This window comes from Erpetoichthys calabaricus, chromosome 2 (genome assembly GCF_900747795.2).
Source record: "Erpetoichthys calabaricus chromosome 2, fErpCal1.3, whole genome shotgun sequence".
NCBI lineage: Eukaryota > Metazoa > Chordata > Cladistia > Polypteriformes > Polypteridae > Erpetoichthys > Erpetoichthys calabaricus.
Window position 1 is genome coordinate 133140695 of NC_041395.2, and position 15261 is coordinate 133155955.

The 15261-nt window shown below is 38.0% G+C and overlaps 1 protein-coding gene across 1 annotated transcript; it reads left to right on the plus strand.

Moving 5' to 3' along the window:
- The first annotated feature begins 3418 nt into the window (after nt 1-3418).
- Nucleotides 3419-8163, plus strand: LOC114643400 (extracellular calcium-sensing receptor-like). The gene is made up of 6 exons (XM_028791989.2): nt 3419-3683; nt 3792-4092; nt 4838-5638; nt 5722-5949; nt 6056-6179; nt 6845-8163. Exons 1-6 carry the CDS (start codon nt 3484-3486, stop codon nt 7756-7758), a joined length of 2568 nt encoding a protein of 855 aa, XP_028647822.2. The 5' UTR covers nt 3419-3483; the 3' UTR covers nt 7759-8163.
- Nucleotides 8164-15261: the final 7098 nt, after the last annotated feature.

Below are 15261 nucleotides of genomic sequence, written 5' to 3' on the forward strand. Positions count from 1 at the left end.
TGACTGCACTACTGACTACATCAACTTCTGTATGGACATTGTAGTTCCAGTAAGAACTGTACGCTGCTATGCTAACAACAAGCCATGGATTACAAGTGACATCAAGGGCCTTTTGAACCAGAAGAAAAGGGCCTTTAAAGATGGTGATCAGCATGAGCTCAAGTGCATGCAGAAGGAACTCCGAGTCCAACTCAGGGCGGCGAAGGAGCAGTACAGGAGAAAGCTGGAGCAGAAGTTGCAGAACAACAGCATGAAGGAAGTGTGGGATGGGATGAAGATCATCACTGGCTGCAGCTCGAAGCGGGGTACCACCATCGAGAGAGACGTGAAGAGAGCAAACCAAATGAACATCTTCTTTAACAGGTTTGACCACCCTAACCCACTCTCACCTCGGAGTACTGCACTCTCTACACATCCTTCTGCTGATACCAACATAGGAGAGACATCCCCACCCACAATTACAGCAGCGCAAGTGAGCAGAGAGCTGAGGAAACTTCGTGCCAGCAAAGCAGCAGGTCCAGATGAAGTATCGCCACGACTGCTGAAGGTCTGTGCATCAGAGCTGGGGGGTCCTCTACAGCGCATCTTCAACCTGAGCCTGGAACAGGGGAAAGTCCCGAGGCTTTGGAAAACATCTTGCATCACCCCAGTCCCAAAGGTATCACGTCCTGGTGAGCTGAATGACTTCCGGCCTGTCGCTCTAACATCACATGTGATGAAGACCATGGAGCGGCTGCTGCTTCACCACCTGAGGCCACAGGTCCAACACGCCCTCGACCTTCTGCAATTCGCATACCAGGAGAAGGTGGGAGCGGAAGATGCCATCATCTATGTGCTACATCGATCCCTCTCCCACTTGGACAGAGGCAGTGGCGCTGTAAGAATTATGTTTCTAGACTTCTCTAGCGCCTTCACCACCATCCAACCTCTGCTCCTTAGGGACAAGCTGACAGAGATGGGAATAGATTCATACCTGGTGGCATGGATTGTGGACTATCTTACAAACAGACCTCAGTATGTGCGTCTCGGGAATTGCAGATCTGACATTGTGGTCAGCAACACAGGAGCGCCGTAGGGGACTGTACTTTCTCCGGTCCTATTCAGCCTATATACATCGGACTTCCAATATAACTCGGAGTCCTGCCACGTGCAAAAGTTTGCTGACGACACTGCTATCGTGGGCTGCATCAGGAGTGGGCAGGAGGAGGAGTATAGAAACCTCATCAAGGACTTTGTTAAATGGTGCGACTTAAACCACCTACAACTGAACACCAGCAAAACCAAGGAACTGGTGGTGGATTTTAGGAGACCCAGGCCCCTCATGGACCCCGTGATCATCAGAGGTGACTGTGTGCAGAGGGTGCAGACCTATAAATACCTGGGAGTGCAGCTGGACGATAAATTGGACTGGACTGCCAATACTGATTCTCTGTGCAAGAAAGGACAGAGCCGCCTGTACTTCCTTAGAAGACTGGCATCCTTCAACATCTGCAGTAAGATGCTGCAGATGTTCTATCAGATGGTTGTGGCGAGTGCCCTCTTCTACGCAGTGGTGTGCTGGGGAGGCAGCATTAAGAAGAAGGATGCCTCACGCCTGGACAAACTGGTGAGGAAGGCAGGCTCTATTGTTGGCATAGAGCTGGACGGTTTGACATCCGTAGCAGAGCAACGGGCACTCAGCAGGCTCCTATCAATTATGGAGAATCCACTACATCCATTAAACAGTGTCATCTCCAGACAGAGGAGCAGTTTCAGCGACAGACTGCTGTCACTGTCCTGCTCCACTGACAGACTGAGAAGATCATTCCTCCCCCAAACTATGCGACTCTTCAATTCCACCAGAGGGGGTAAACATTGAACATTATTCAAGTTATTGTCTGTTTTTTACCTGCATTTTTTATTACTCTTTAATTTAATATTTTTTGCTGCTGGAGTATGTGAATTTCCCCCTGGGATTAATAAAGTATGTATCTATCTATCTATCTATCTATCTATCTATCTATCTATCTATCTATCTATCTATCTATCTATCTATCTATCTATCTATCTATCTATCTATCTATCTATCTATCTATCTATCTATCTATTTTCTACCTTTTCAGCAGAATCAGTCTGCCTTTGCTGTCCATAAGTGAAAATTGATCAAGAGTAGTAGTGGGTCAGATCTCTTTCTTTTACGGAATTCATATAGCTATAGGTACAGTAGTGAAGGAGAGTGCTGGACCTGTTACAAGGTAAGTGTGAACTTTAGGTGTCTGTGGAAGACAGGCAGAGAGCTTTCTTCAACTTTTCTCTGCAATTACAATAATAGAGGATGTACAGTGTTGCAGTGGTTGTTCTTGCATATTTAGAACACTGGGTTCACATCTCAGGAACTGTCCCTGTGGAGCTGACATGCTCTACTGTTGTCAATGTAAGTGTGCACTGATCTCTATGAATTCCTCTCGTATGCTTAAAACATGCTTCTTAGGTACAGTGGTTATTCTAACATGACACTGTATGAATGTATAACAGTTTGCTCTTCAATATACTAACATCTCTGCTCAGGGTTGGCTCCTCATATTCTTTGATGCTAGGATGGAATAAGTCTGTTCCAAGAAAGAATGGATAGGCAATGCTTTTTATTTATCGGGTGTCTTTTCCACGCTCAAGATGCTGAAAAAATCAATTACGATCAATAGGAAAAGCAACTTGTTGTTTTAAACTTATTCTCTTAATAGCCTCTTGGTGGCCCCTATTATTCAGCTCTGTGAGTAAAATGCAGTTAGCAAGAGAAATACTTACAGTATAAATGAAATGGGTTTCTGAGGGTTCAACCTTAATATGGATACATTGCTTTGGCATTTTCTATATCAGTAACTTAGCTTTCTAGTCAAAATGATCAAGAGGTAGTACAGCATAACTTTCATAAACCTCATGTTTGTGGAACAAAGTGTGATATGCCCATTTTCAAATAAACAAAACGTGTGTAGTACCTTATCTTCCAATTCCACTACCCAAGAATCCTTATGAAGCTATCATTGTATGGCTCGCCTAATAAAACACAACCTACTGCCACTTGGTGTTCCTCTGTTGCTTATACCAAATTAATGGGGTTCAATTCAGTTTCTGTGTACTTCAACAAAGCACAAAGGCTGTAAATTGATTATGTTTATAGTAAAACATCAGTTACCTATGTTTTGTGTCTGCTAATGCATTCCTCTGACAATAGAGTGCAGATGACTTGGAAATACACTCATTTATTTAATTAAAAAATAATAAACCTATAATGAGAAATGCAATCAAGGTTTTAAATTAAATCTCAAGGTGGCATCGTCCTTTCCCGAGGTAACATGTGAGTGCAAATGCCTTTGAGAGTTAAAGCTTTAATTTAACCATACATTTCCTCCCATATTGCATTATGTCCCTACAGGCCATGCTTCACCATAAAGACTGAGTACAGTCAGAGTTGCAAAGTATTTAGATTTTTGGTATCACATTGAAATGCTGTTATTTGGAGTGATATTCATTGCTCTTGTGATGGGTGCAGAAGAGCCAAAATGCCAGATCCAGGGATGGCTCTTGTCACCTCAGTTCATGAAAGAAGGTGACATTATGATTGGGGGTGTCTTTTCTTTTCATCTCACTCTTCTCAACGACAAGCCAACATATAAAACAGTGCCTGAGTTGCCTAAATGTTTGGGGTAAGTCAACAGCTACAGTATGTGTATTTAAATAAATGTGCATTTCTTTAACAAATTAAACTATATCTGGGGGCTTTTTTTGTTTTTAATTGTGAATGTATTTTTTAGTCTTTCCAAGAGATATGAAGATTACCAAGTGGCTGCCACTATGATGTTTGCTATAGAAGAAATAAATAACAGCTCCAAAATTCTGCCTGGCATTACTCTTGGTTATAAGATTTTTGATGGCTGTGGATCTGTACGCACAGCTGTTAGGGCTACGATGTCACTGATGAATGGTCTAACACAAAAAAATGTCCTTGGCAAATCATGTAGCACATCTTCAAATGTTCAAGCAATCATTGGGCATTCTGGATCATCCTCATCAATTGGCATTGCATCAACTGTTGGACCATTTCAGATTCCTGTGGTAATTAGGCCTTTTTTTACTATTTCTCTGTTTTAAAATGTTTTGATTTTTATCAGGGACTGCCAAAAATAGAATGGATATTCATTAAGTACAAACAAAAAATATTGATTTTCAATATTTGTCAAAATTGCCACACGTAGCCAAGCCTGGCAAGAGCACACCTTGAAAGAGCAGCATGCTGTCATCAGATATTTCAACATGTAGTGTTTTAATTAATTCGTGGGCAATCTTTAGGCTTAAACAGCATGTCCCATATATGTTCTATGTAGGGTAGATTTTTTAACATTTATCTCTTTACTCATTCAGCAAATCTCATAGTCATTTGTATATGAAAGGCCGGTCTCTCAGTCTGTCTTTAATGCTGTCCTAATAACTTCCAAATTTTACTCCCAGTTCAACCAGATCATAAAGATTTATAGAATAAAACAGTTTTGTTTGCCTTTTGATTAACATTTTGAACTGTTTGTACTCTTATTTGTTAAAAGTTATGTGGTTACAAATATTTTACAATTACAATACTTTCAAAGCAAAAAATTACATTAGATATAATTTAACTATTAATCCAGCTTCTGAAAATATTACTACAAGGAGCTTTAGAATAATTCAGCGTCATCCATCCCTTCATTTTCTGATGATGCTAATGTAAGAACTTTTCATATAGCTTTAACAAGAACTGCTTTTGTTTCTGCCATTTTAAAATGGCTCTTGTCTTTGCTGTTTTATTGTGCTTCCCTCCATTCTACAGATAAGTCATTTTGCAACCTGCGCCTGCCTAAGCAATAAACGTGACTATCCAACATTTTTTCGAACAATACCAAGTGATTATCATCAAAGCCGAGCCTTAGTTCAGCTTGTAAAATATTTTGGGTGGAACTGGGTTGGAGCAATTAAAACTGACAATGAATATGGCAATGGAGGAATGGCCACCTTTGTTGAAGTAGCAAAGAAAGAAGGTATCTGCATTGAATATTTGGAGACCTTTAGCAAAAATAGTAAAAAAGAAGTTTTCCTCAAAATTATAAACTTACTACAAACATCTACTTCCAAAGTGGTTGTGGCCTTTGTGACGCTTTCAGACATGGAGTTCTTGACAAATGAACTGTTGCTTAACAACGTGACGGGTGTGCAGTGGATAGGAAGTGAATCATGGGCTTCCACTAAAAGCCTAGCAACAGCTACAAATTTCAGAGTTCTTGGTGGGACGCTTGGTTTTGCAATAAGCAATGCTGTAATACCAGGTCTTAAAGAATTTTCACTGAAAATACGTCCATCAGACTCTCCTGGCTGGGTTGAGTTCTGGGAAAATATCTTCGGCTGTAGCCTGACATCTCAAGATAAGACTGTAAGTGCATGTACAGGATTTGAAACTCTCCGAGATGTTAACAATGAATTCACAGACTTCACAGAACTAAGAATTACTAATAATGCATATAAAGCAGTATATGCCGTTGCTCATTCTCTTCACAATTTATTGTCATGTAATGATGGTAAAGGGCCTTTCGCTAATAACTCCTGTGCAAATAAGGCAAACTTTGAACCCTGGCAGGTAAACAGGTGTATTCTTTGAGCTTTGATTAAGTTCATTACCAACTGAACAATCTACTCTAAGAACATTTTGCTATCCTACAGGTACTGCACTATGTGAAAAAGGTTAACTTCACTACAAAGACAGGAGAAAATGTCTATTTTGACATTAATGGAGATCCAGTAGCAAGATACGAACTGGTAAACTGGCAATTAATGAAGGAGGGTAATGTAAAATACATTACAGTTGGATACTATGATGCCTCTCTAACAGAAGGGGCACAGTTTGTATTGAATAATTACACTATTATTTGGGCTGGCAATAAGACTAAGGTAAGGGTATATTTATTGTTGTTATATGAATTAACCTTGAAAACTAAATTCAAGAAGTAGAATTCAATTTCTTAATTTTTGTTTTGTTTCTTTGTTTTCCTCTCAGGTACCTACGTCGGTGTGCAGTGAGAGCTGTCCCATTGGCACACATAAAGCTATTCAGAAAGGGAGACCAGTTTGTTGTTTTGATTGCATTCCATGTGCAGATGGAGAAATCAGTAATACAACAGGTAAAGACATAGCATCATTTGAGAGACAAATAAAAAAAAAACACAGCAATGCATACACTGGAAAAAGTGTGGTACCATTAAAGTTGTAGAAAACATTCAATTAGATTTATCAAATTGGAAAAGTACAAATATATATCAGCAATGTATGCCAAAAAAATATTCAACACTTGCTAATTTTAAATGCACATTATCAAAGTGTAAATATCAAATTTGCTTGAACATAAAAATACTATTTAAAAAAAATAAAATAAATAACAACATTAATTTTAATTAATTAATTCATTTTGCTACCATCAAAATCTTATGTGTCAAAATAATCTATTATAAACTTTGCCAGGGATTTCTATAGTATTACCCATATTAATTACTAATGAGCCATTCTACTCTAAGCTGTCTGACTGAAGCTGGTAGTTATTTTCTAGGCCAAAGATTTTAAGCATTAGAATCTGAAATCGCACACTATAATAATTTATTCCAAATAAAGCAAAATGTTCAGGATAAATGTGAAAGACTAGATGTAAATACTTTGTTCTGGGTGTATAAACAGTTTATGTACAGTATATACAGTATTTAAAGGCACACACACATACATATAGGTATACAAATTTTGAAAAATGCTACAGAATTGTTTAACTAAAGCAAACAAAAATATTCCTTTTTTTCAGATTCTATGGAGTGTTTGAGCTGTCCAGCAGAATACAAATCAAATAATGTAAAAGACAAATGCATCTTGAAAGAAATTGAATTCCTATCATTTGCTGAAATTATGGGCATTGTTCTTGTAGCATTTTCATTTCTTGGAGCTGGTGTAACTGTTGCGATAATTGCTGTGTTCTTCAATCACAAAGACACTCCAATTGTCAGAGCTAATAATTCAGAGTTAAGTTTTCTTTTGCTGTTCTCTCTGACACTGTGCTTTCTTTGTTCACTTACCTTTATCGGAGAGCCCTCTCCTTGGTCCTGCATTTTGCGTCACACAGCTTTTGGGATCACATTTGTCTTGTGCATTTCTTGTGTCCTGGGAAAAACTATAGTGGTGTTAATGGCTTTTAGGGCCACACTTCCTGGCAGCAACATTATGAAATGGTTCGGACCAATGCAGCAGAGGTTAAGCGTGTGCAGTTTCACACTCATACAAGTTACAATTTGCACTTTATGGTTATCTGTATCTCCTCCTTTCCCAATACGAAATATGAAATACTACAATGACAGAATTATTTTAGAATGTGACTTAGGATCTGTTGTTGCATTTTACTCTGTATTAGGATATATTGGATGTCTGTCTATTTTATGCTTTGTTTTGGCTTTTTTGGCTCGCAAGCTGCCAGACAATTTCAATGAAGCGAAATTCATCACCTTCAGCATGCTAATATTTTGTGCTGTTTGGATCACCTTCATCCCTGCTTATATCAGCTCACCTGGTAAATATACTGTAGCTGTAGAAATATTTGCCATTTTAGCATCCAGTTTTGGTCTGCTTTTTTGTATATTTATTCCTAAATGCTATGTTATTTTATTTAAACCAGAACATAATACAAAGAAGCACTTAATGGGTAAAATGCCATCAAAATCTCTCTGAACTACTGTATATAGGCATCTTTTTTTGCTTTAAATTTTCTTTTTTAAATAAAATTTATCTTTTCCAAACATGTTTCAACCATATATGGAGGTGCAAAATAAATATGTACTATTGTAAATACAGGTATATTACAAATATTAAATTTTATGAAGAAACTATAAAAAAAGTAATCAAAATACTTCTCATAAAGTAACATTTATTATATGCTTCATTTTAAAATGTACACAGAATATATTGTGCTCTACTCTGAATATAATTAATTTATAAAATAAATTCAGTACCTTTTTTACACAGTCCAAAAAGAATGTATGCTTTGGTGCAGTTCAAAAAATAAAATAATTTTTATATTTAGCAGTTTCTATTTAGGTGAGGCACTCTCTGTGACATGTTCTTTCTGCTTAGTTTGGGTTTTTTTATGGGTACTGTTGTTTCCCTCTTCTTACTAAAAAAATTCAACTAATGTCAATTGGTGACTCTATTTGATGTGGCAGCAACAACACTATATACTGTATAGGCTGTATTTAAGTGAGGGTGTGATTGTGTCATACAATGGACCAGGTCTACATCCTGTAGGTGTTGAATTCTGTATTTTAAGTGACTGATATAAATATTTGAAAATATAATTTGTGCCAGTGACAAAATATTCTTGGTTACTGAATAATAGTTAATCTAAGAAGAAAAATAATGAACATATTTAAGCTTGCTCTTCCTTCCGTGTCCCCAGTGAAATATAGGTTAGGTTATCTGTTGACTATAAACTTGTACCTAGTGACTGCAGGTGGGTGTATCACTGGATTCCATAAGGACTAGCACCTTGTCCATTGCTGGTTTGTTTTCTGTGTCCAGTAATACTGAGATAGACTCCAGCCACCTTCGACCCTGAATTAGACTAAGTGAGTTTCAAAATGTTATGTTTTAAAATCATTACTAGTGAGGTTCCATGTCCTCCAGTAAGACACTCATCCACTCCCATGTTGCAATGAAGATGTAGTTAAGTTTTTTAGCAAACTAAATTCAATGTTATTTTCTTCAAATTACTGACTAACATATTTGTGAACATGTTTCTCTAGTACTTTATATTACAAATTACCAGTTTATATCTACTTTAATTGTAAGACTATTTTACCTGAATTAAACATTGTGCTTTGTGTTCTATGTGTAAAATAAACTATTACTCAGTTGTTTTTTCATATATTGTGTGTGTTTTCTGTGAAAAACACGAAAAAAAAGATAAAAGTCTTTTTTTATATTTTAATCTCAGAGAATCCCATGAAAAAAAGAAGAATGTATAGAAAGGAAGCAGGGTGGGTAATGCTACTATCTCTGGGCTCCATAACTGTTATTTTTTTAACTTTGCATTTTCTCTGGTTAGTTGAGTTTACTTCCATATAGTATGACAAACACTTTAATATTAGTTAATATATGGGAGTGTGGGTGTGAGTACAGATACACCCTTTGACTAAATGCTACTCTATCCAGGATTTTGGGATGAGTGAATCTAGAAACCTGGAGGACAGAGTGAATCCACACATCAAATTGTGATTAAAAATAAAAATAAAAAGGCTTGTCCACTCAACATTAAATAGTGCATGCAGCAAACTCCACTGAAATCATATACGAACACCACTACATACATATTTAAACATTCTAAAATGAACTGTAAATAGTACTCTGATGGGAATTTCCAAAAGAAAATGTACCCTGGAAGCAGTATTAATTTTAACATTACCATACCCTGTAAGTGACTGAAATCTCAGCTTTATAATAAACACTTTGGCCAAAATTGCAATTGATTGGGAAATTAAAAACACAGGCTTACTACTATGGCATAGTTGCAGCTGATTAAATTCGAATTGGTGTATAGACAGGGTTAGAAGGTTAACAATTACTGAAAAAGGGAATTTGTACAGCATGTTAATTGTTTTCTCATCTAATGAATTGACAACTGCATAATTAAGCCCAGCAGAGAAAAGACAGCATATTATTTTAGAAACTGCACTTTAAAGCCCAAAGCTGCTGGTTCAGCTTCTGCAGCTGACTCATTGTGTGACCTTGAGCAATTCAAAATAGTTGTAATATACTTCGATCATATTTAGTTGCTTGGATATGTTAGTATCCTCTGTATCCATGTTAGCCATCAAGGGATATTGTTATCATAGCAAAGGTTCAAGGTGTCCCCAAACAACTTTGCTCAGGATAAGTACAGGGAACCAGAAAAAGCAGAAAACATTTTGCTTGCAGGTAAAGCAGCAATCATATGGATCTGGTTTGGAAGGCCTTTGCCGAGGCAGCTGTGTAGGTGCCAGACGCCTTGTTGGAAATAAGCAGGAGGTGGTCAAATCTTTATATTAATAGTAGGAATACTTAGATGGCCTCAAGCCAATATCAAGGGCAAGGTTTAGAAACAAATTCTAACTCTACTTTTACAAAAGAAAGTGGCGGAGTAAGTGTTGTTTAGGCAACAGGCAACTGGAAGATCATAATAGAAGGAATGTGTAAAATTGGAAGTAAGCTGAATAGAAAGGGGTAAACCCACCAAATGGTGTAAGTAGGTGCATTACAAAGGATCCATGGCACCTTGAGATGTCCCCTGTGGTTGGCAGGCAGTCATCGCCCATCCATGGTAAAGAAAGAAGGGCAACAGAAATTATAGAAATTACTAGATGCTATAAAGTCACTTCAGAGTGGGAAAGCAGCAGGCCCTGATTGCTACCCTGTCGAATTTTATAAGAAATTCTCCACTCAGCTAGCTCCTCTCTTATTAGCAACATTTACAGAAGCTAGAGACAATCAAATTCTACCTCAAACTTTTTGCCAAGCATTAATCACCATCTTTCCTAAACAAAATAAAGACTTATTACAATGTGCATCATACAGACCAATTTCACTTCTGAATAATGATGTTAAGCTACTCTCCAAAGTCCTAGCTAGAAGGATGGTGAAAGTGCTGCCTTCGGTAATATCACAAGATCAAACTGGATTTATTAAAGGCCGACACTTAGCTTCCAAAGTTCAACGCTTGTTTAATGTAATATATTCACCAGCAAAGTCAAACACCCCAGATATATTATTATCGTTGGATGCAGAAAAAACATTTGATATAATTGAATGGAACTACCTTTTCACTACATTGGAGAAATTTGGGTTTGGCCCGAACATTTGTGCATGGATAAAACTACTGTATACCACTCTAGAAGCTTCAGTTTGTATTAACAACATTTGTTTAGACTACTTTAACTCTTTTAGGGTGGATGTCGACTTTTGTCGACAGGAGGGGTTGAGGGCGAATGTCGACAAAAGTCGACATCTGGGGATAGAGGGCAACAATCAGCTGTTAATGACGACAAAACTCACTGTCACTGGGAGGCTGGCAGCTGAGCACATTCGCGCTGCCGATGCACCTACGGCAAGGTTCGCATGGAAGGAATACCCTGATATTGATCTGTGGGAGCCGAAATGGCTACCGGACTTCACAAGAAGGCACAGCTTGCTGCTGGACACAACGGATTACCAGCCGCTGGACTACTTCAATCTGCTTTTTCCTGAGGCAGTTTTTCAGCTTATAACAGACGAGACAAACAGGTATGCAGAGCAATTTTTTGAATTGCGGGATGCGCTTGCTCCGCAATCTCGTTTTTCAAAGTGGAAACCCACAACAAAAGATGAGATGAAGGGCTTTGTGGCATTGCAAATAGAGATGGGACTAGACTGGCGATATAATTTCAGGGAGCATTGGTCCAAACGTGCTTTGTCCCCTGGTGGCTTTGGACAGGTTATGCTGCGTGACAGGTACGTGCTGCTGCAAAGCTTTATTCACTTGTGATAACCAGAAGCAAATCCCAAGGGGTGAGCCAGGCTATAACACCATGTATAAAGTTCAGCTCCTGCTTGACATAGTGGAGCCAACATATAAACAATTTTATCAGCCTGGCCGTGATTTGTCTGTGGATGAATCAATGATAAAAGGGATGCCTTTTTTTCCTCCAATATATGCCAGACAAGCCCACAAAGTATGGCATAAATGATTTTGTACTGGCAGAAGCAAACACTGGTTTCTGCCTGAAAGTAATTACTTATACTGGAAAGCATTCCTTTCAAAGAGAGAAGTGTCCCTTGACAAGTCAGGTTGTGCTGGAGCTGCTTCAGGGCTATGAACATTTGGGTCATGTTGTGTACATGGACAATTTTTATACATGCCCAGAATTGTTCATGGAGCTACAGAGCAGGGGAATTGGAGCTTGTGGCACAGTGAGGGTGAACAGGAGACACATGCCTCTACAGTTTAAGCCAGACAGGCTGTAGATGAAAAGAGGTGACAATCCGGTTTTCATGCGGGCGGATAATTTGGTGGCATTGGCATGGCATGATGTCAAACGGGTGACTTGTCTCTCCACAGTTCACACCAACAATTTATGTGAGAAAGTAATTCGTTCAAAGGGAAACCCAGAAGGTAGGAAGCTGGACAAGCCCGTTGCACTTGAGGAGCACAATTCCAAATTTAACTTTCCAGCAACACATATCTTTCACTATCTTCAAATTAGAAACTTTGTTAAATAGAACCTGCCCGATTTTCCTCATTTCCCACCTTCCTCTATGCTAGAAAAAATATTGCTCAATTTTGAGGACTCAGACAGCATTTCTGCAATATATAAAATTATTTTACAGTCCCTCCCTTTCAAAGATCCAAGAGGACAATGGGAAAAGGATCTCTCACTCAACATATCAGAAAAGGAGTGGAAGGTAGCAATGCAGAGAATTCACTCAAGCTCCATATGCGCAAAGCATTCAATTATTCAATTCAAAGTTATATATCGAGCACATCTGTCTTGCTTAAAACTGTCCAAAATGTTTCCAGGGCAAAGATCCAACCTGCGAATGCTGCAATCAAGTTCCAGCCTCACTAGGTCACATGTTTTGGGTCTGCATCAAATTAACATCATTCTGGACAAAAATTCTTAAGTGCCTTTCAGACAGCCTTGGTGTCATAATCCCTCCTAATCCACTAACAGCTGTGTTTGGTGTACTTCCAGATGGGCTTAAAGTGGAGAAGGACAAACAAACTGTGATTGCCTTTACTACACTATTGGCACACAGACTTATTTTGCTAAACTGGAAGAATCCTAACTCTCCTCTTTTAAGTCAGTGGGTAACTGATGTTTTAAATTATTTGAAATTGGAAAAAATCAAATTCTCACTTAGAGGATCTGTGCAGAACTTTTTCAAAACCTGGCAGGATCTAATCAATAATATTTTAGAATAAGCTCTTAAAGCACTGAGGATGTAGATTCTCTTCCCATTTCTTTTTCTTCTCCATTTATCTTTATCCGCCTATTAAACTCATCAATTTATTTATTTTTAGTGGCTTTAAGTTTTAGTCCGTTGGCCATGCTGTCTTTCTCAGGGGTGGGGGTTGATTTGTTTTCAATCCTATTTTTTGTAAAAACTGATCTATTTATATGGAATGATCACAATAAAATCAATAAAATTTAAAAAAAAAGAAATTATAGATTGCAGGTAAAGTCTATGAAGAAAATCAGGATTGGTTTGATGGCTAAACAAAGCTCTACACCTTTCAGATGTTATATTTTTTCCTTAGGGCGTAAAATGTTATTTGAGCTGTAATTTAACTAAAATAATTAAAACTTGTAGTAGTAGTATTAATAAAGAAGGAAACATAAACGTATGTTTCTATGCATCGTAGATGCCACGTGCGCTGCACGGACATCCCAGCCCGGAGAGGGGATGGTTTCTTACCCGGATGGGAGGACCAAAAGGAATGGACGGACAGCTCACTAGGAAAGAAAGACATCACTGGAAGCTTTTTATTCCACTAGCACACTATGGATGTCAGTGTCTCCTAGGAAACCAGCAAGGCATGCTGGGAGATGTAGTTTGGCAGAGCAGACCTGCTGGAGTCACTGGGGGCCACGAGAGGATGTTGCAGAGAAACAAGCTCCCTATTATAATGGACTTCCGTGTGACTTGGAAGTGCTTCCATCGGCAATTGCCTTGGCACCGGAAGTACTCCTGGGTCTGTAATAAAAGGGACTGCATTTTCTCATCCAGGCGAGTTGGAACTGGGAGGTAGTGGAGCAACGCTTGAGTGGAGGACAGTAATGTGGTAAGAAGAAAGTATTGTGGAGAGAAAACCCGTGTTTCGTGCTTGTATGACATATTTAAGGTGATTTGATTAATAAATCTACCTTTATTTGAACCTGGGACTGTGCTTGTGTTTTCGTGTTGGGGTTTGAGTTTGCTGGCCCCCGGGTATCCATCACAGCATGTTCACATAAGGAGCAGGCAAATAAGAACCTTTACTTCTCCTCATGACCCAGAGTAGAGCACATCAATAAATGCACACCCTTTGCAAGCCTCCTATTGTGAATCATTTTCTGGCAAAGTACATAATTTAAAGTCTCAGAGGACATCATCCATATCTCATTAACTACTGAGCTCATTAATAATTGCTCTACTTAGACCTTAGAGACAGAAAACATCTTATTCGCCCTGAGAGTCAGGGTCTGTTTAATCTCTCGCAAGCAAAATTGATGCATATGTTTTATTTTAGTTTAAATTTTACAGCATATGTTTTGTAAACATAATAATAATAATAATCTACCCTCTGCAAAAAAATAATATTTCATAGTCAAAGATTAGATCACTTCAAACTATAAACTCATTATGCCTTAAGGTAAAAATGAAGAAATATTACAATATTGAGATCAATATGGTAACATTATAAATTATTAAAAATAAAAGTTTAAAAACTTTAAATACAGGCTTTTGATTAAAAACTTATTTGCAGTAAACACTAACCTTTACTTCAGTTATCTTTTCTCAGTCTTCAGTAGACTTCCTCAGTCCTGTTAATTGAAAGAATTCTACAATCATCACAACTGCTGGTATCAGACCATATGTAAAACCTGGAACTGAGTGGCATTGTAGGCTGCTAGAATAAGTCTGTTGAGCTTTCTCACAATTATATATAATAAGTCATCATATCACTTATGAACATCTTGAAGTATGGTATGCAATCCATCTCTATCTGATAAATCTGTTTTGTGCCCTGGAGAGTAGGTGCAAGACACTGGTGTCTTGGGATCACCTAAAAGCCTGAAAATAAAATTTGTGTGGGAGTCCCAGAAAAAAAAAAAATCTAAACATCTAATACTGTTATAAATAACATAATGCCCAAACATAAATAATGTAGAAGAGTGCATAGAGTTCTTCACAGGAAGAGCTAAAAGGTGCGTTGGACTGAATGAGGCAAGATGAGTGTGTGTAGCAGCACTCTGGGGCAAATGAAATAACTGATTAGCAGCAAACTTTTAAATTGGAAGATTTGAGAAAGGGTTAAGTGTTAATGCTTGCTTTTATATGTGTCGATCATAAACATAATGGAGATTGTTAATGTCATGGTACTGACAGCAAAATCAGTTCCAATTTTTGACTAATAAGCAGTTTTTTTATTTGAGTGTTCAGATAAATTTTGCAAGTGATTCA

Coding starts and splice junctions, on each gene's coding strand:
- LOC114643400 (XM_028791989.2), top strand. CDS start 3,484: ATGCTGTTATTTGGAGTGATATTCATTGCTCTTGTGATGGGTGCAGAA. Junction 5,639..5,721: donor CAAACTTTGAACCCTGGCAG/GTAAACAGGTGT, acceptor GCTATCCTACAG/GTACTGCACTATGTGAAAAA. Junction 5,950..6,055: donor GGGCTGGCAATAAGACTAAG/GTAAGGGTATAT, acceptor TTTTCCTCTCAG/GTACCTACGTCGGTGTGCAG.